We start from the raw sequence: 21523 nt of genomic DNA on the forward strand, positions 1-21523 counted from the left end.
ATGTAAATTCGCTCTCAAAATAATTTTGTCCTGTAAAAAAATAAGGTACATTGTAATTCTTGCAAGAATAGGGAATCATGCACTGTATAATTTAGGATATAAATAAAAAAATATTTGCATAAATCAATAGGACAGATGATAAGTATAAAGTTTGTAAAATATGTTAGATAGCTTTATGCTGAACTTTCAATGTCAGGCTTGTCTCAGGGTACAGCTCACTAAATGCTTCACATCATATTCGTTCACAGTCTATGATGACGGGAGGAGTCAGGGAGCATGTTTGTGCTGAATCATATTGCAGAACACACACACACACACAAATATATATGTCCTCATTGATCCTGTTACTGTATTTCTGAATTTGAGATGTTAGAAAACAGTTTTTCCCCTTATATTCTATGTATAATGTATAAAAGTCATCAGGGCAGCTAATTTCTCCAAACATGAGCTAATAGGAAAAACAAATTAAAACATCAAGCATACAGAGACAACATATACTGGACTATTGATTTATGCACAGTTTATTGAAAGTTTAGCTATGCTTTAAGAAGCACTTGCCTTAATCCTGCTTTCCAGTTCACTCCAGAAGTTCTGAGATAAATGCAGGCATTCCTTCTGTGTGTGTTTGTTATTTTTCCCCTCATCTGTAGAGGAGGAGCTTCACTACTTATCATGAACATAAGCTGCAGCACAGATATATCTCAGCTAAAAGTCTAGACCTTAGATCAGGAATAGGACAGACATTTATAGGATATTTCATAACTTTTCCAAATTCTTATGATAAAAATATTCCCCACAAACTGCATTGAACTACTGTACCTAATTTATTATATATTTTAAGGGTCGGAGTCGGTCCATTTTATATCGAATCCAACTCCGACTCTGACTCCACCAAAATGTGCTCAAATTCTGACTCCGACTCCACCTCCACAGCCCTGATTGCTTTCTAGCTTTAACTCTTACTAGTCATATGACATAATAGTACGTCATATGTCAGGTCCCTCTCTTTGATGCAGGCTCAGGAGCTGAGGCTGCATCATTTCCGGCAGCTGATGGTAGACAGTCATCATCTGCCTCTAATAGCAGCCAACATAGTCTTGACTGATAGGTCACTCATTTTTCAAACACAGGAGGCAGGCAGCGGTTGAGAAATATAGAGAGAGGCAGGAAACATATTAGTGTAAGGGTATGTGTACACGTTCAGGTTTTCTCGCATTTTTTTCGCGTTTTTTCACGATAAAAACACTATAAAAACTCATTTAAAACGCATACATTATGCATCCTATCATTTAGAATGCATTCTGCATGTTTTGTGCACATGATGTGGATTTTCCATGTTTTTCCCGCTATTCTATGCATTTGGGAAAAAACGCACCAAAAACGCGTCAAAAACGCATGAAAAACGCGAAAAAAACGCATGCGGATTTCTGGCAGAAATGTCCGGTTTTTGTCAAGAAAATTTCTGCAAGAAATCCTGACGTGTGCACATACCCTAATGTCCGCCCATTGTACTTGCATCTCATTATTATACAATTTTAACTATGGATTTCTCTATAATAGAAAAAAAACAGATTTCTACAAAAAGCAAGGTGAGAATTTACACTGACTAAAAGCGCCTTTATATACATTCCATTAGCTTGGATGTACAGAAACTTATATTACACACAATATAATTATTTTTGTTGGGGAGTTTGTGGTGGGGAGCAAAAAAATATGCAAGCAATTTGCTAATATTTTCTCAGGTTATGAAATCTATAGAGCGCAATAAGCTGCTGGATAATAACGATTCTCGATAGAGGATATTCTATTTGTACAACGATAAAGGCCCTATACCGATTCTGCAAATAACCGCTTCAGATAGGATAAATTATTTTACTTTGTAGAGAAAAAGTGAAATTTCAGCTTCACTGAAGTATATCCGGCTGTGTATTAGATAAAGCAATATTGGTTACACATGGTAAATTCCGTACTTATGCCAGCATAAAAAAAAAAAGATTCAGCCTAATGCATATTTTATTCTTTCCTAGATTGAAAGCATTTCTGCGGAATTTATTAACTAATGAAAGCACGATGGAGCTCAATGAGGTTTTCTCACCTCCAAAATTGGACAAATTAAAATAAATGATTATTTACAGCTCTTTGTGACCGGCACATACAGGGGTTTTAGCAGAAAAGTCGCTGCTTAGATGGGAAATGTGGAATCAGCCTTGTTATAACAAAACTCTCCTGATTGTTCATTTTTTATTACAGCTTTAGATCTGCTTAAAGGGGTTTTCTCAAAATTGAATCCTGTTGATACATGATAGAATAGTCTTACACAGTAGCTCTGATATATAGATTTATAAGAAAATGAATGGCGTGGCAGGAAGCAGGTGCAACCTGATCTCCATTCACAGAGGCAATTTGGAGACCCCACTTACTCATGATCAGTGGAGGTCCCAGAGGTTAGAACAAGAAGCGATCAAACATGTGGCTCCTATTCCACGGATAGGTGATGTTTTGATTTTGAAACAATCCCTTTAATGTAAACCATGCATACAGATGTGCTATTGCTCCATACCTCATATTACACAGAGTCAAAATCTGCAAAGGCATAGTCACTAGATATTGCCCGCTAAAATACTTTCTGTTGGTACCCTATTGTATACATAATGTCAAACAATTTACCTAAAGAACAATGTCGTCAGTGACGTCCCCACCGTACACTGCAAAATAACAATGCTGCAGAGTGCCTAAGTTAATATCAGCAAATTGTGTCCAAATGATAACAATACAGAGTGCCCAATACAGCACCATAAAATAATGAATCTAATAGGAGGGCTAAATTATAGAAAGGGGGCTAAATTCCAGGTCTCATGTGCCTTCTACTAACATTAAACATTTTGTAGCAGGGCCTCTGTTAAAAACCTGTGGGAGGAGAAAGGTGCCCATTACTGTGCCCGGGAACCTGGATATAGAGTTAGGGCAGCAAACTGAACCAGTGTGACAATGGAAGAAAAACCTATCTAAGAAAATGACTCTTAAGGTACCGTCACACTAAGCGAAGCTGCAGCGATACCGACAATGATGTCGATCGCTGCAGCGTCGCTGTTTGGTCGCTGGAGAGCTGTCACACAGACAGCTCTCCAGCGACCAACGATCCCGAAGTCCCCGGGTAACCAGGGTAAACATCGGGTTACTAAGCGCAGAGCCGCGCTTAGTAACCCGATGTTTACCCTGGTTACCGTTGTAAATGTAAAAAAACAAACACTACATACTTACATTCCCGGTGTCTGGTCATGTCCCTCGCCTTCAGCTTCCAGCACTGACTGAGCGCCGGCCGTAAAGTACAGCGGTGACGTCACCGCTGTGCTTTGCTTTACGGCTGGCCGGCGCTCACCAGTCAGTGCGGGAAGCTGAAGGCGAGGGACATGACCAGACACCGGGAATGTAAGTATGTAGTGTTTGTTTTTTTACATTTACAACGGTAACCAGGGTAAACATCGGGTTACTAAGCGCGGCCCTGCGCTTAATAACCCGATGTTTACCCTGGTTACCAGTGAAGACATCGCTGAATCGGCGTCACACACGCCGATTCAGCGATGTCAGCGGGAGATCCAGCGACAAAATAAAGTGCTGGACTTTCCCCAGCGACCAACGATCTCCCAGCAGGGGCATGATCGTTGGTCGCTGCCACACATAACGATTTAGTTAACGATATCGTTGCTACGTCACAAAAAGCAACGATATCGTTAACGATATCGTTCAGTGTGACGGTACCTTTATGTGTGATATCACAGTCTTAGATCCTGACAAGACAAATCACTCAGTGTTCTTATGATCTTTACGTCATTGTGTAGGCTTGCTCCCACAATCCAAAAACATATTGGCTTCCTATAAAAATGGCCGTTGGGGTGCTTGACATTGATAAATTAGAATGTCCAACCCACAATGGGTACAAAGACTGATGTATATTATGACAATATCTGTGCTGAGATGCAGAATATTTAAGCAATATACAGCTCTGGCAAATATTAAGAGACCACCACATCAAAACCCTGTCATGGGCAGCCCAATCTCCAGACCTGAACCCCATTGAAAATCTCTGGAATGTAATCAAGAGGATGATGGATAGTCACAAGCCATCAAACAAAGAAGAACTGCTTACATTTTTGTGCAAGGAGCAATGTGAAAGGCTGGTGGAAAGCATGCCAAGACGCATGAAAGCTGTGATTAAAAATCATGGTTATTCCACAAAATATTGATTTCTGAACTCTTCCTGAGTGAAAACATTAGTATTGTTGTTTCTAAATGATTATGAACTTGTTTTCTTTGCATATTTGAGGTTTGAAACGCTATGGTTTTTTTTTATTTTGATCATTTTTCTTTGTCAGAAAAAAAATACAAAATTTATTGCTTGGAAATTCAGAGACATGTTGTCAGACATTTATTGAATAAAAGAACAATTTACATTTTACTCAAAAATATACCTATAAAGAGAAAAATCAGAGAAACTGAATATTTTGCAGTGGTCTCTTAATTTTTGCCAGAGCTGTATAAGAAAAAGCAGATAAACTAAATAAATGCTCTAAAGTATTTAAAAGGCATTTAAAGAGTGCTACATAAAACAGAGAAAATGTATTCTTATCTCCTTAAACGGCACCGCTCCTCTGCACTGAGTCCTGTGTAACCCACCGGTCTCATGGCATAACTAAGGTCCTGCGACAGCTTCAGCCAATCAGAGGCAGTAGCCTGCATATAACAAACAGACCCTTTAATGCTGCTCTGTTATTGGTAGGACAGCATGGTGGCTCAGGGTTCAAATCCCACCAAGAACATTTGCAAGGAGTTTATATGTTCTCCCCGTATTTGCGTGGGTTTCCTATGGGTTCTACAGTTTCCTCCCACCCTCTGAAGAAATAGTGATAAGGAATTTAGCCTGAATGGGGACAGTGATGATTCTGTAAAGCATTGAGGGCTTAATGGCACTACATAAGTAAAGCATAATAAATTAATATTGGTAAGTGGTTTATTCAGTTGCATATTTCTTTGCTTTGGTATTAGCAAACCTCTAATACTATCAGCAATTGCAATTAGAAAAGTCACAATGCTTGCAACTGACCCACCATAACAAATAAGTACATAACAGAGGGTCTAGGACTTTTCCATACAAAACAATGGTAGCAGAGAACATAACTGTACCATGAAATAATACAAAAAGTTATCCAATTATTTATGCATAATTGCAAAAGTTTGGCAACTGTCAATCGCATGCCTTTCCATAACCTACAGAGACCTCAACCTTTATTATACCCGTTATAATGATACCTTATTATGATAAATCATAGCAGATGCTCTTTACGCACAATGTACCACCGGGTCCAGGTCATTAACGAATATTTCACATGCAGAAAACATACGGAAGACAATAAGGATAGAAGTCCAGGCAGAATGAGACGTGTCCTCACCTTTATCTCAGCCCATTCTCGTACCTGTGAAATTCGATCAGTCCTTGGGGGAGATCATTAGTAAGCATCAGATTCAGTCTTCTAATGGTCATTTCCTATGTACAGGTCATTATCTCAGGTGACTCTGGATCATAGTATGTGCCTCATTAGCCACAATGGATAAAGCACGGCTGGATGGGCTGGAACAAAAGTTCTTCGATCGAGATAACAGTAAGGTTTTTACTTCCTACACGTTTCGGTGCCAGAACGACAACTTTTTTCAAGACTAAAACTAGATATTTTTGTCTTCAAAAAGGTGCAGGTACAGCACCAAAATGTGTTGGCAATAAAAACCTTCCTGTTATCTTGTCTGAAGAACTTTCATTCCAGAAGGCAGCCCCTCTATTTCTGCAATATACCTTGGAGATTTACCTCTCCAAGTCAAGGAGCAGCAGCAGCAGCTGGACCAAAAATCTTTACAGGACTTACAACATCTCTAGGTGAGCACAGGTGTTGTGAATTCTGTTGTCAAGCTCCCTCCTGTGTCATGAATGGTACTTCGGCTGGTTCTGTCCATGGGCTTCCTCTGGTGGTTGTGAGTGGAGCTGCGGCTTCTGAGTTTCCTTCCACAGGTGACGAGGTTAATTCGTTAGCTGGCTGCTCTATTTAACTCCACTTAGATCATTGCTCCATGCCACCTGTCAATGTTCCAGTATTGGTCTAGTTCACTCCTGGATCGTTCTTGTGACCTGTCTTCCCAGCAGAAGCGAAGTTCCTGCTTGTTTTTCTCTGTTTGCTATTTTTCTGTCCAGCTTGCTATTTTGATTTTTGTCTTGCTTGCTGGAAGCTCTGGGACGCAGAGGGAGCGCCTCCGCACCATGAGTCGGTGCGGAGGGTCTTTTGCGCCCTCTGCGTGGTCTTTTTGTAGTTTTTTGTGCTGACCGCAAAGTTACCTTTCCTATCCTCAGTCTGTTCAGTAAGTCGGGCCTCACTTTGCTAAATCTATTTCATCTCTGTGTATTTTCATCTTTACTCACAGTGATTATATGTGGGGGGCTGCCTTTTCCTTTGGGGAATTTCTCTGAGGCAAGGTAGGCTTTATATTTCTATCTTTAGGGCTAGCTAGTTTCTTAGGCTGTGACGAGTTGCATAGGGAGCGTTAGGAGCAATCCACGGCTATTTCTAGTGTGTGTGATAGGATTAGGGATTGCGGTCAGCAGAGTTCCCACGTCTCAGAGCTTGTCCTATATTATTAGTAACTATCAGGTCATTCCGTGTGCTCTTAACCACCAGGTCCATTATTGTCCTAACCACCAGGTCATAACACACAGGTATCCGATGCCTCTCTGTTACCTCCCATTAGGACTTCACCCGATTTGTGGACTTTTTTGTTCCACTCCAGCACATCTGTATTAGCCACAATGGCTGACTTCCATAGATAGTTAACGTTCCTTAACAAAGAGAGAACCATGGAGATACTCATCAATGTCAAATATGTTGGCCACCAGAGTAATGCGAAGAGCTTGATCCTTTGTAGTTCATGAGTATAAGAAGCAGAAAGTGAGGCTTGAATTGTAACAGAGAGGAAGCAAAAGTTATGTTAAAGGGTCACGATTCTCAATTTTTAAAACTATCGACTATCTACTAGACAGATGATAATTTGAAAATTGGAGTGGGTCCGATCACTTGGACCTCTGAAGATAGTTCCATGGACAATGAAGAGACTGGTGACGTGCATGTGTGGTCACAATTTCATTCCGACTGGGAATTTCAGAGACTAGTAATAGGGTCCTAGCAGTTAAACCCCCAACTATTATCCACCAAAAGTATTGGTGCAGTTTTGAATACACTTTATAATATAATGTACCAGAAAAAAAGAATAATAATTCTAAGTAGGATAAAATTGTGAAAAATAAATCTGTCATTGTTTTTTGGGGTTTCGTTTCTACATCCTGGCAATGTGTTCCTCCAGTACGATCACAGAGATACCAAATTCATAGTTTTTAATATTTTGGATTGTGCTGCCATTTTCTAAAACCTATAACTTATTTTAAAAAGTTTCCATTGACGAAGCTATGTAAAGGCTTATGTATTTATATTTTTGGGGCGGTGGAAGGGGGGGCTGAGCCGACATTTCTAGCAGCACCCTGTTAGGGCATAAATTACTTTTTGATCGCCTTTTATTCCCATTTTTTGAGGCGCTGAAAAGACTTACAAAATGCAACTTTTCACTTTTAGTGTTTTGATTATTTTCTTTATTGTATTTATAGTAGAGGTTCATAAATTTTATATTTGGAAAAATTGTACTTTTACCGAAGCAGCAGTTCCAAATATGCAATTTTTTTTTATTACAAGAAGGGGATGATTTCAAAATTATTTTTTTTTACATTTTTATACTATGTTATTTACATTTTAGCCCAACCCCCTAGGGGAATTGAACTTGCATTTGATCGCTTACACTATATTGTGTATTTTCAATTTACACTTTTACTTGACGATTGACTCTTAAACATCACATTATATTGCCTTGTTTTTATGCAAGATTTTACAAGAGACTGAAATCCATGCCGTGGTCTGAAAATGTAATACCTTTTATTAAAAAAAAAATATTGCAACCACAATGGTGATGCCTAAATCTGTGGAAATAATTACCAGCAGATATTAATAAAAGCTGTTTCTTTCATTAGATCTGTCTTGGAGATGGACACAAGGTTTTTCTATCAGTATCACTAGAGCCTACTCCAACCTCCAGGTCCGGTGGAAAGTAAATAATGGAAACTGTTGACTCTACTGTAACTGAACCAATATAATTACTTCCTTTTTAAAAAGGAAATTCGCTAAATATGTTTACCCCAAGTTTTTACTCCAAAATAAAACCCAGCTCACAGAATGTGGTCACGAAGTGAGTGTTTTTAGGACATGCAATCATCATCATGCAATGTGTAAGCTGACTTAGTTGTGGAAAATTTGTAGCGTACAAAACCCACATGTAAATATATTAGAAAAAAATAGCCAGTTCCAGTTTTAAGGCACAAACAGTCTCAGAATCCAGCTGTACTGTGACCTTATTCACTCGAGCAGTGAAACTTCCCAGTTATGCACATTCCCTTTTATTGGTATGCTCAATGTAAAACAGATAAGATGACTATGCAATTGGGATCCATTTTTCTGATACAAAGCTCCATATTCTTTGCTTAAAGGGAACCTGTCACCCCCAAAATCGAAGATGAGCTAAGCCAACCAGCATCAGGGGCTTATGTACAGCGTTCTGTAATGCTGTAGATAAGCCCCCGATGTATCCTGAAAGATAAGAAAAAGAGGTTAGATTATACTCACCCATGGGCGTTCCCGCTGTGGTCCGGTCCGATGGGTGTCGTGGTCCGATCCGGGGCCTCCCATCTTCTTACGCTGACGTCCTCTTGTCTTCATGCTGCGGCTCCGGCACAGGCGTACTTTACGTCTGCACTGTTGAGGACAGAGCAAAGTACTGCAGTGCGCAGGCGCCGGGAAAGGTCAGAGAGGCCCAGCGCCTGCGCACTGCAGTACTTTGCTCTGCCCTCAATAGACAAAGTATGCCTGTGCTGGTGCCGCAGTGTGAAGACAAGAAGACGATGTCATCTGATGAAGATGGGAGGCCCCGGACCGAACCGCGACGCCCATGGGATTGGACCACCCACCCAGGTGAGTAAAATCTAACGTCTTTTTCTCCTCTTTCAGGTTACATCGGGGGATTATCTACAGCATTCCAGAATGCTGTAGACAAGCCCCTGATGCCGGTGGGCTTAGCTCATCTTCGATTTTGGGGGTGACAGGTTCCCTTTAACTTCAAACAGCCATAGATAAAATTTTGGCTGCCTAAAGCAACCACTAGGGGGAGCTCAGGAGATTCTAGCATACGTACAGTAGTTATTAAAAGCTCCTGATATAGATGCTATATAGATGTTGATATATAGCCAAAAATAAAGTACCAGTATGTAATAACTAAATAAACAACACTATTACGTACAACAGTATACTTACAGTAACCTATATGAAGCAACATTGGCTATTTTTAGTGAATAATGTAGAGGCTATCAAGGTCCGGTCTGGCGGCCACCTTACGTCACCATTTCACATTAGTTGGCTGTCAGCCAAACGATAGCCCAGCCAGCAGTCATCTCAGCAGGCTCTGCCATACACAGGAGCGCTCTTTCTGTTGGGTGCTCCTGTGGCCTCTATTTGCGTCTGTCAGACATCTCTGAAGGCGGATTATCTCCAGAACAAATGTATTAGCAGACCAAAATTCGACATACAGGGTCCTTAACTCCCTTAATAACTTATCCAGCTCCCCCAGACACGTTAGCAACGGGTTGGGCCTACAGTCTATTACGGTAGCAGGTTCGGCCAACATTAGTCTAATGTGTTTGTTGGACTTTAGTTAAATTTCTTAGCAGTATTATTGTACTGTAAATCGGACTCACTGGACGTTTCTCATAACGAAAAAAAAAAATTCTTGGGCTTCTGGCAATAAGTCACTTCCCTCTCACGCCTGCAATAATTCATTCATCATTAGGTGATCAATCACACAAGAAACTAGTCAAAAGAAAAATAAACTGATTGAAAAACAGCTGTCCTGCTTTCTGATGGTGTCCTAATAACAAACACACGCAAAGTAAAAGTGAGATATAATATGTAAAAATGATAATGAAGATGCCATTCAACAGTGGAGTTTTGCTTCCCAGAAGAATTTCTGCACTGCATCACTGACTAACCTGCAGGGAAAAGAGACATGAAAAGAGCAGAAGTCACTGGATATTTTATGTGTACTCCTTTGTGCTCAAACCTCAGCGCCTGCAGTAAATCATTGACTCTGGGCAGAGAAAGGTGTAAATATACTGTAATTTGATTTACAAGTATAGGTCTGAGGGGTGCTCCTTATTCCTCGGGATGTGTCCCGCTGTAAAGCTCCATTTATCTTCTGTGGTGTTTTTTCTATTGGATTTTTTAATTGAATTTGGAACAAAAAATACTACAGTGTGATACAAAACTAAACCGAATTGGGTTTTCTGAGGTGAAACTAAAATCAAGACAAAAAGAAGAAGAAAACGTGATTGTGAAAATGTGAAAACGTGATTGCAAAAATAACCTTTTTTGAAATTACAGAAAATTCTTGCTTAGACTCAAAAAGTGGAAAACGAATGCACTAATATCTATATAAACAAAAGTACAATTACAAAGTGTAGATGAATAAACACTATTGGGTTCATACACATTAGATAGCTGTCGGCTTCCCAACTCCTCCATATACAGGAACATTAGACCGACCACAGCCCTTCTCTGCTCTCTTGGAGAGGGCCGCCAGCATTCCTCTGGCAGAGGCTTATCTCCATGACAAATATAAGGATCCAGCGTACCGAATCCTTCTCTTCCCAGGAATGATTTGTTGGGAGGCATTCCCCCATATGTATTAGATTGTTGGCTGATCCTGGAGATATTGGTCAGTATGTTTGACTTTAGTCTGATATATATGGAGGGCCTTGTGAGTGAGACCACACCCGACAGCTTGCACGACCTCAACCCATCATGATGCCCAACTGCCACATGTTTTGCTTCACAAACGCGCAGTCATTGGTCTATTGGGTGGGAGGAGCTTCTACCTTATAGCCAGTCACAACGTGTGGTCCAGCCCTACGGATTCAATAGGCCCACCCCTTCCTTTTCTGCTAAGTCACTCCCACTTTTAAGAAAAGCATCAGAGCTGGCGCAAAGAGGCAGAAATAGGCAAAGTTTTGGCACAAATGTGGTTTTACATTTTTTTTTAGATTGTTTAATACCGAATGAATAACCTCTTAATTTTTTTTATGCAGCCTGAAAGCTACAACAGTCAGATCTGTTAGAAAACCAATAGTGTGAAACATAATTTCATATTAAATAAATATTTATTGATAGGAATCCCACCCTGTACTATATTTCTACATTGATTTTTAATTATATATTATGTATTGATGTCATTTTCTACACATACTGTGGGCTGTTCCATTCTTATATCGTGCTCTTTTATTTATCTATGAAAACATTTTTTGTATCACACTGTTACCCCGCCGGCTCCCTCAATCTTTTTCCCTGTTGAGAGTTCCATTTGTTATTTGTCTTGTTATATGTTATGTAGATTCAATAACGATTTACCATGAAACAGTGTTTCGCACTATTGGTTTTCTATCCTTAATGTCACACGATTAATTTAATTTTCTATTTATATGCTAGTCAGATATGTCAGTCAAGAAAAACACCCACCACAACCAATCATTGACTATAACAGTGATTAACTGAGTGGGCTTTTCCTGTGTAAAAAAACATTCAACCAGGAATCAGAAAGCAGTAGGGAAAGGGCAAGCGATGCATTGGGAGCTGCACAGAATCAGAGAAGCTTTAATTTTTTTCCAACCAGTCTAAGGCTGGTTTCATATTTGCAGATGGAGGTGCTGCAGAGGTCTACGCACGTCCTCCGTGAAGCTCTGCCCACCGCCGCACCTTCTCCGGTCAGCTCCGCCTACGTCGGCGTGCGCACCCTATCTTTACCATTAGGTACACAGGCCATGCTGATGTATGTGGATGCCCCCCGCATGCGTCGTTTTGATGGTGCGATGACCTGTGCCGAACACAACGAGTTGCAATTTGGTGCAGCCGCCTAACCGTCAAAACGACGCATGCGGAGGCATCTGCATACATCGGCATGACCTGTGTACCTAATGGTAAAGATAGGGTACGCACGCTACATGTCGATGTAGGCGGAGCTGATCGGAGGAGGTGCAGTGGTGGGTGGAGCTTCATGGAGGACGTACACCGCCTTCCGCAGCACCTCCATCCACAAATGTTAAACCAGCCTAAGCCCATAGAGAGAAAAAAAACATTTTTGCTCTGCTGGCCAACCATTTTATAGGTTATACTTCTTTGCCCATAGTCGTGACATGTCATGCAACAGAGCCCGCCAAACACGACGTGACACATCAGCATACAACTATGTGAACAAATATAACACGAACCTAAACAGTGTCAGAATCAGAGAAGGTAAGTATTGTAAGGATTGAAAAGCGATTTAAAAACTATACTGTTTTCTGTTTAAAACATACTTCCACAGGGATTGCAGGCTGTGCCACATAATGATCACTACCATGGCCCATAAAATAATAGGAAGCAGTAGTTGTCACATCACAAAAAAAGCCTCTGATATTCTCAGCAGTGCCGGCAGAGGTACTTGGTGGCACATGTGCAATGCGCTTGGCCACACAATGAAAATGAGTGAGTGTTGAGGCTAAACTGACCAGTCAATCAGGATGGCCGGGTAACCTCTTTCCGAGTTTTGCAGTATATACACGTCATGGTGCACTTCCCAACTGATGAAGTATGAATAAATCATGGCGATCGCCCACATACAGGAGGCTGTGGAAGGTCGATCACCGCTGGGTATTCAGCTGATATGACCGCTGACACTCACTGCCAGGAGCAGTGCCCTCACCGCTTCTGACAGTTTAACCCACTAAATGTTGAGATCAATATTGATTGCAGCATATGGTAGGCAGACAGGGGGAGGGAGACCCCTCTGCCCTCCGATTGGCGCCCCCGCGATGTTGCTACATCCAGGTCACCAGAGCTAGCAAACTTATTACACCAAGCTCAGAGCATGGTGCATCAAGCTTATATGTCAGTGCGGTACTGAAAGTTTACAAAACACAGCAATGCTCGCGTACCCATAAATAATTATTTTATGTACAGAAAAATAGTACACATATTTGCTTCTTCCAGCACATATATACGAAACGGCGGTGTCGAGGTAGGAGCACGCAGCACATGGAGACTATGCACATGTCACTTTGTGAGTACTTGCTCTGAATCTTGAGGAAACTTTTCCTCTTTGTAGTAATATTATTATTATAAATTTTTTATAGCGCCATTTATTCCATGGCAAATATAGACAAATACAATAAACATGAGCAAAAAAAAGGCACTAACAGGTACTGAAGGAGAGAGGACCCTGCCTGCGAGGGCTCACAGTCTAATACAATGTTTTTCTCTGCAGATACGACTGTTTAACCCCTTTCTGCCAGCTGACGGAATAGTACGTCAGCTGGCAGATCCCCTGCTTTGAGGTGGGCTCCGGCGGTGAGCCCACCTCAAAGCCGCAACATGTCAGCTGTTTTGTACAGCTGACATGTGCGCGCAATGAGCGCGAGCGGAATCGCAATCCGCCCGCGCCCATTAACTAGGTAAATGCAGCCATCAAGCGCTGACAGCGGCACTTATCTAGCGCTCCCGGCCGCGCAGCCGGGAGTGCTCGCACCGCTGACCCCCGTCACATGATCGGGGGTCAGCGGTGCATTGCCAAAGCAACCAGAGGTCTCCTTGAGACCTCTATGGTTGTTGATGGCCGATTGCTTGGAGCGCCACCCTGTGGTCGGCGTTCAAAGTACACCCGCATTTCTGCTACATAGAGGTGATCTGTACTTCACATCTATGTAGCAGAGGCGATCGTGTAGTGCATGCTTCTAGCCTCCTATGGAGGCTATTGAAGCATGCCAAAATTTAAAAAAAGTGTTTAAAAATATTAAAAAAATAAAAAATATATAAAAGTTCAAATCGCCCCCTCTTTCGCCCCAATCAAAATAAAACAATTAAAAAAAAATCAAACATACACATATTTGTTATCGCCGCATTCATAATCGCCCAATCTATCAATAAATACAAATGATTAACCTGACCGTTAAATGGCATATCGAGAAAAAAAATCAAAACGCCAAAATTACGTTTTTTTGGTCGCCGCGACATTGCATTAAAATGTAATAATGGGCGATCAAAAGAACGTATCTACACCAAAATGGTATCATTAAAAACGCCAGCTTGGCACGCAAAAAATAAGCCCTCACCTGACCCCAGATCACGAAAATTGGAGACGCTACAAGTATCGGAAAATCGTGCAATGTTTTTTTTTTCAGCAAACTTTGGAATTTTTTTTCACCACTTAGATAAAAAAATAACCTAGACATGTTAGGTGTCTATGAACTCGTAATGACCTGGAGAATCATAATGTCAGGTCAGTTTTAGCATTTGGTGAACCTAGCAAAAAAGCCAAACAAAAAACAAGTGTGAGATTGCACTTTTTTTGCAATTTCATCACACTTGGAATTTTTTCCCGTTTTCTGTTACATGACATGGTAAATCCAATGGTATCGTTCAAAAGTAAATCTCGTCCCGCAAAAAATAAGCCCTCACATGGCCATATTGACAGAAAAATGAAAAAGTTATGGCTCTGGGAAGGAGGGGAGCGAAAAACGAAAATGAAAAAAACGGAAAAAGCTCCAGGGGTGAAGGGGTTAAAAACATATCACTGATAGATATACTATTTCTGAACAAAAAGATTTGTGCCCTTGCTAAAACAGATTTTTATCTCCTACTACAGGGATCAATTATGTTTTATATGCACTAAGCACTTTAGTATATGTTACCTTTCTGTATGCACAGCAATGGCGCAACCCATTTTAAGATAACCTTCTGATTGCACTTGTAATTAGTATACCATATCTGCCTTGAATCTCATTTAATTACAAATTGTGGATAGGACATTGTCATCATAAAAATGTGATCCAAGTGTTAGCATACTTCTCGGTCAGGAATTTTTACAATTTTTTTTTTAAATTATCAGAATAAAGATTTATTTTTTTACCATTTGCAATCTAACCGCCTTTTTTCCTCATGTTATCTACCTGAGGTTGTGTGTTATACATATTGATTAGTGGATTTTTTGGCTCTCAAATCTATGAGATTGTGATCAAATTTACCCTCAAACAAGTGCAGCAAAATCTGAACTGTAAGGCCGGCGTCACACTTGCGAGTTTTACGGACATAAGAGCGCAGAAACTACGTCCGTAAAACTTGCAAAAAAAACGGCACAATTATTCTCTATGCCCCTGCTCCTATCTGCCGTATTAAACTGATCAGTATTATACGGCTTTCTACGGCTGTACAAAATCGCAGCATGCTGCGTTTGTCACCGTATTGCGCAAATAAAACGTCAATGAAAGTCTATGGAAGCCCCAAAAATACGGATTACACACGGACAAGCAGTGTGACTTGCGAGAAATACGCAGCGGTGTTAGCGAGAAAAGCCGGTAATTCAGTGCGGTGTACAGTAAAATCACACTGACAGTTTACAGTAGAATAGGTAGAATAAATGTGTACACATAGAATAGGTGTATATATATATATGTCAGTGAGACACATATATATATATATTAATATTTCATCCAGCGCGATATAGCAGAAAGCCGGTAATTCAATTACCGGCTTTTGCTTTCTCCTTCCTAAACCCCACATAATATGAGACATGGTTTACATACAGTAAACCATCTCATATCCCCATTTTTTTTGCATATTCCACACTACTAATGTTAGTAGTGTGTCTATGCAAAATTTGGCCGTTCTACCTTAGTAACTTTCCTAGAAAGCTCCCTGGCTCGAGTTCATAAGAGGCGCCCTCTGCTGGTTGTCCTCATATGAACTCGAGCCAGGGAGCTTTCTAGGAAAGTTCCCACGATCTAGCAACAGCCAGCAGAGGGCGCCTCACCGCAAATGAAGCTAAATATAGGTCATTGACCTACTTTACCTTTATTCGCCGGGGTTTTGCAGGCAGCAGCAGCGCTGCATTAACAGAACTCCTGCCTGCAAAATATTTTAACCCCTTCAGATGGATTTACATCGTTGGACCTTACAGATCCTCGGAAGGTATGTATATATTTACAGATCGAGGGTCTTCAGTGAGTGGATTGAGAGTAGAATAAATTAATACAACAACCTTTGTGTTTTTTCCATTAAATTAATTTTTAATAATGTGTGTGGTTTTTTTTTAACCCTTTACTAGTATTGGATTAATAATGGATAGGTGTCATAATTGACGCCTCTCCATTATTAATTTGGCTTAATGTCACTTTACAATAGCAAGGTGGCATTAACCCTTCATTACCCCATATCCCACCGCTACACGGGAATGGGAAGAGAGTGGCCAAGTGCCAGAATAGGCGCATCTTCCAGATGTGCCTTTTCTGGGGTGGCTGGGGGCAGATATTTTTAGCCAGGGGGGGGGGGGGCAATAACCATGGACCCTCTCCAGGCTATTAATATCTGCCCTCAGTCACTGGCTTTACTACTCTGGCGGAGAAAATTGTGCGGGAGCCCACGCCAATTTTTTCCGCCATTTAACCCCTTAATTTACTAGGTAGAACGGCCAAATTTTGCATATACACACTACTAACATTAGTAGTGTGGAATATGCAAAAAAAATGGTGATATGAGATGGTTTATTGTATGTAATCATGTCTCATATCATGTCGGGTTTAGGAAGGAGAAAGCAAAAGCCGGTAATTGAATTACCGGCTTTCTGCTATATCGCGCTGGACGAAATATTAATATATATACATATATGTGTCTACTGACATATATATATATATATATATATATATATATATATATATATATATATATATATATATATATACAAGATTCACCACTGAATATTGTGATGTGACTGTAGCAGTCTTAACTTATTTTGGAAATTTTAGGGAATATTTGCAGTCCCAAACAGCTAAATATGCATCGCATCACATCACCGGACAGTTGCCTATAAAACTAGACTTCTGACTCTGGGCTCCCACTTTATACACCTCGCAGATCATCATCTTCATCTGGCAGTGCTGTGGTCTGGGCAATCTGTAAATCATTCTCATATTGTGCTGCAAGTGCAGGATCCATAACCACTTCTGGTGGTGCAAGAGCAGGCATGGCTACAAATTCAAGGTTGGGATCACCTATCAGTTTTCTGGCAAGCCAAAGGAATGGCTTTTCAAAGTTGTAGTTACTCTTTGCAGAAATATCGTAGTACTGAAGATTCTTCTTCCTATGGAACACGATGGACTTTGCTTTAACTTTTCTGTCCTTAATGTCCACTTTGTTGCCACACAAGACTATGGGGATATTTTCACATACTCGTACAAGATCTCTATGCCAGTTAGGTACATTCTTGTATGTGACTCTTGACGTAACATCAAACATGATAATGGCACATTGAGCCTGAATGTAATAACCATCACGAAGACCACCAAACTTCTCCTGACCAGCAGTATCCCATACGTTGAATTTAATAGGACCTCTGTTGGTATGGAACACCAGTGGGTGGACTTCAACACCAAGTGTGGCTACATATTTCTTCTCAAATTCACCAGTCAAGTGACGTTTTACAAAGGTTGTTTTGCCTGTACCACCATCACCAACCAGAACAAGCTTAAACTGAACTTGAGGCTCTCCTTGGGCCGCCATAGTTTATACCAACGGAAATCCCTCCCCCGTTGGAGGGATTTCCGTTGGTATAAACTATGGCGGCCCAAGGAGAGCCTCAAGTTCAGTTTAAGCTTGTTCTGGTTGGTGATGGTGGTACAGGCAAAACAACCTTTGTAAAACGTCACTTGACTGGTGAATTTGAGAAGAAATATGTAGCCACACTTGGTGTTGAAGTCCACCCACTGGTGTTCCATACCAACAGAGGTCCTATTAAATTCAACGTATGGGATACTGCTGGTCAGGAGAAGTTTGGTGGTCTTCGTGATGGTTATTACATTCAGGCTCAATGTGCCATTATCATGTTTGATGTTACGTCAAGAGTCACATACAAGAATGTACCTAACTGGCATAGAGATCTTGTACGAGTATGTGAAAATATCCCCATAGTCTTGTGTGGCAACAAAGTGGACATTAAGGACAGAAAAGTTAAAGCAAAGTCCATCGTGTTCCATAGGAAGAAGAATCTTCAGTACTACGATATTTCTGCAAAGAGTAACTACAACTTTGAAAAGCCATTCCTTTGGCTTGCCAGAAAACTGATAGGTGATCCCAACCTTGAATTTGTAGCCATGCCTGCTCTTGCACCACCAGAAGTGGTTATGGATCCTGCACTTGCAGCACAATATGAGAATTATATATATATACAGTATATATGGGTTTTTTTTTTTTTTACACATGGATCCCTTGTATAGCCGTATGTCGGTTTTGCAAGCCTGCGATAAAAACACGCATTACGGCTGCCATACGGATTACATACGGAGGATGCCATGCGCAAAATACGCTGACACACCCTGCCTACGGAGGAGCTACGGACCACTATTTTCGGGACTTTTCACCGTATTACGGCCGTAATATACGGACCGTATTTTCATACGCTGTGTGTGACGCCGGCCTAATATGGTGTTTCCTCCCTTCTGAGCTCTGCAATCTGCCTCAAAAGTAGTTTTCAACAACATTTGGGATATCGGTGAACTCAGGAGAAATTGCACAACAAAGTTTGGGGTCCATTTTCTCCTGTTACCCTTGTGAAAATACAAAGTTTGGAGCTAAAAAAGATTTTTGCAGGAAAATGTGATTTGTTTTTTATTTTCACGGCTTAACGTAAAAAACTTTTTTGAAGCACCTGTGGGTTCAAGGTGCTTAATACACATCTAGATAAGTTCCCTCAGGGCTCTACTTTCCAAAACGGTGTTACTTGTGGGGGGTTTCCACTGTTTAGGCACGTCAGGGGCTCTCCAAACATGACATGACAACCGCTAATTATTCCAGCATATTTTACATTCAAAAAGTCAAATGGCGCTTCTTCCCTTCCAAGCCCTGTCGTGAACCCAAACAGCAGATTTCCCCAACATGTGGGGTATCGGCATGCTCAGGAGAAATTGCACAACAAATTGTATAGTCCCATTTTCTCCTGTTACCCTTGCGAAAGTAAAAGAAAAAAAAAAAAAAAGCTCTAACGGAAAATTTTTGTGAAAGTTAAGTAAATGTTTATTTTTTCCCTCCACATTCCAAAAATTCCTGTGAAGCACCTGAAGGGTTAATAAACTTGAGTGTGGTTTTGAGCACCTTCAGGGGTGCATTTTATAGAATGGTGTCAGTTTTGGGTATTTTTTGTCATATAGGCCCCTCAAACTCACTTCAAATGTGAGGTGGTCCCTAAAAAAATGGTTTTGCAAATTTTGTTGTAAAAATGAGAAATCGTTGGTCAACTTTTATCCCCTATAACTTCCTAACAAAAAAATTATGTTTCAAAAATTGTGCTGATGTAAAGTAGACATGTGGGAAATGGTATTTATTAACTATCTTGTGCGAATTGGCAAATTTCTGTTTTTTTCACAAATAAACACAAGTCATGTCAAATAAATTTTACCACTATCATGAAGTACAATATGTCGCAAGAAAGCAGTCTCAGAATCACCGGGATCCGTTGACGTTCCAGAGTTATGACCTCATAAAGTCACAGTGGTCAAAATTGTAAAAATTGGCCTGGTCAGGAAGGTGTAAACAGGTTTTGGGGCGAAAGGGTTAAGCGTGCTCTAAAAACACATTTCTTTAGACCGGCTTACACCTGTCATGGCTCCCGGGTAATACTGCTGTGGGAAACGCTGCACACAGTAACAAGGGAGCTGAGCAAAGTGCCGGGTTACTAACCAGGTACAAACAGGACCTGAACCATGTGACAGAGTGGGAGGTGATAGGGGTCGGAGCCAGACGCCGGGGAACAGAAAAAGGATAAACACAAGAGAGTAGTCGAACAAGCTAAGATCGGAGCCAGGAGATCACGAAGTACCAAAGGGGTGAGACAGGGGTTTGTCAGAAGTGAAGCCAGAGGCCAGAAATCCACAGAGTGACACACGGAGAGCAAGAAAAACAATTTCAAACCGGGCACACACTCCAGGGGTCAGGCACACAGACCAGAACAGAAAGTATAGCTGACAGGGAATCCTAGTCTGGAGTGAGTATAAATACCCCTCCCAGATCGAAGGGGAGGCCAGCAAAATTAACCCTGAGAGAACAGGACATTAACCATGTCCTAACCATGACAACAACCTCACCTCTCTAACTATTGCCTGTTCTACCTTCCTTATATTTTTTTAGAAATCTGGTCCCTTGTATCACCTGTTTCCTCATCGTCCATGCCCTCAGTAGCACTTTGTATGTGTACTCCTTGTAAGCTTGTGAGGAAGACCCTCATTCCTCTTGGTAGTTGGTGAATTATGTATTGCTACGTAATGTCTAATATTGTTTGTGCATGCCCCTTCTAAAATATCAAGTGCTGAATAATATTTTGGAGCAAAGGAAGTAAAGATCATTATAATTGTAAACAGGCTGGCTGTAGGATTAGACTCTGATAAAAAAAAGTGGTCTGCGCCACACCTGACTTTCGATGCTTATTATGACCTGATGGTTTCATTACAGATATGTATTTCTTAGCCTCAGGGTGAAGAGGCAGAAGTGCAAAATTAGAAAAAATGGAGGTGGCCTTTAATAACCCATTGACTATAGCTTAACATCATGAAATTTACTGTTCTGTTAATGTCAATATTAGTAGTATATGAACAGCAGCCTCAACAAAAATTATTAAACCATGCAAATGTCACAGAGCCGCCAGCACGAATGACAGCATTTTTTAGTCCTCAGCTCTGTTCATTCCCAAGATTATGCCGCAAAACAAATCATTGCAGCCATACAAAGGTTTACTTTTATGTGTGCGGTTCTGTTCATTTTCCATGCATTCCTACTGGGACAACATGTCTATAACATGTCATGTTGTATGTAAAAGACAAGATTTGTTGCAGAGTGGGAGAATTAAGACCGACCTGCAAAGGAAATCATGTTATGGTTGCACTGAGATCGTTTGTTCAGTCTCCTAAACTAACAGCCACATCTCAGTACACAAGACAACAACCTAGAAAAACAGAAAGACTCTGCACTTTTATCATGGATTTCAGCTAAAACACTAAGCGCTTTCTTGTTTTTTTTTCTTACGAACACTTGAAGTACACAGGTCACAACAGTAAGCACTTAGACAAGCCAGGAAGCAAGGAAATTGGGAACATGACGTGTCTTCGCAATGAGATGTAAAATAATCTTACAAAATCACCGAGCACTAAAGGACGTTCTGTCTGTTCCGAGCTCCGACAAATATTTAGGTAAGGGCTTTTTGGGAAATGGATGCTGGCAGAGAGCAACAGCAGGAAAGTTTATCTAATTTTACTTAATTAAAATTTAGT

General features: G+C 40.8%; 2 protein-coding genes and 1 pseudogene across 4 annotated transcripts in view; 1 reads left to right on the forward strand and 2 right to left on the reverse strand.

The window, feature by feature from the left end:
- Window positions 1-21523, reverse strand: part of CPQ (carboxypeptidase Q) — a 649160-nt gene that overhangs the window by 240839 nt on the left and 386798 nt on the right. The gene's annotated exons all lie outside the window — the stretch shown is intronic.
- LOC138643002 (GTP-binding nuclear protein Ran pseudogene) lies at window positions 16956-17788 on the reverse strand (annotated as a pseudogene).
- On the forward strand, window positions 17806-20463 carry LOC138642290 (GTP-binding nuclear protein Ran-like). Its single transcript, XM_069730372.1, has 2 exons — window positions 17806-18435; window positions 20388-20463. The coding sequence occupies exons 1-2, from the start codon at window positions 17825-17827 to the stop codon at window positions 20461-20463; spliced, it is 687 nt and encodes a 228-aa protein (XP_069586473.1). The 5' UTR covers window positions 17806-17824.

The sequence above is a fragment of the Ranitomeya imitator genome, chromosome 6 (genome assembly GCF_032444005.1).
Source record: "Ranitomeya imitator isolate aRanImi1 chromosome 6, aRanImi1.pri, whole genome shotgun sequence".
Taxonomy (NCBI): Eukaryota; Metazoa; Chordata; class Amphibia; order Anura; family Dendrobatidae; genus Ranitomeya; species Ranitomeya imitator.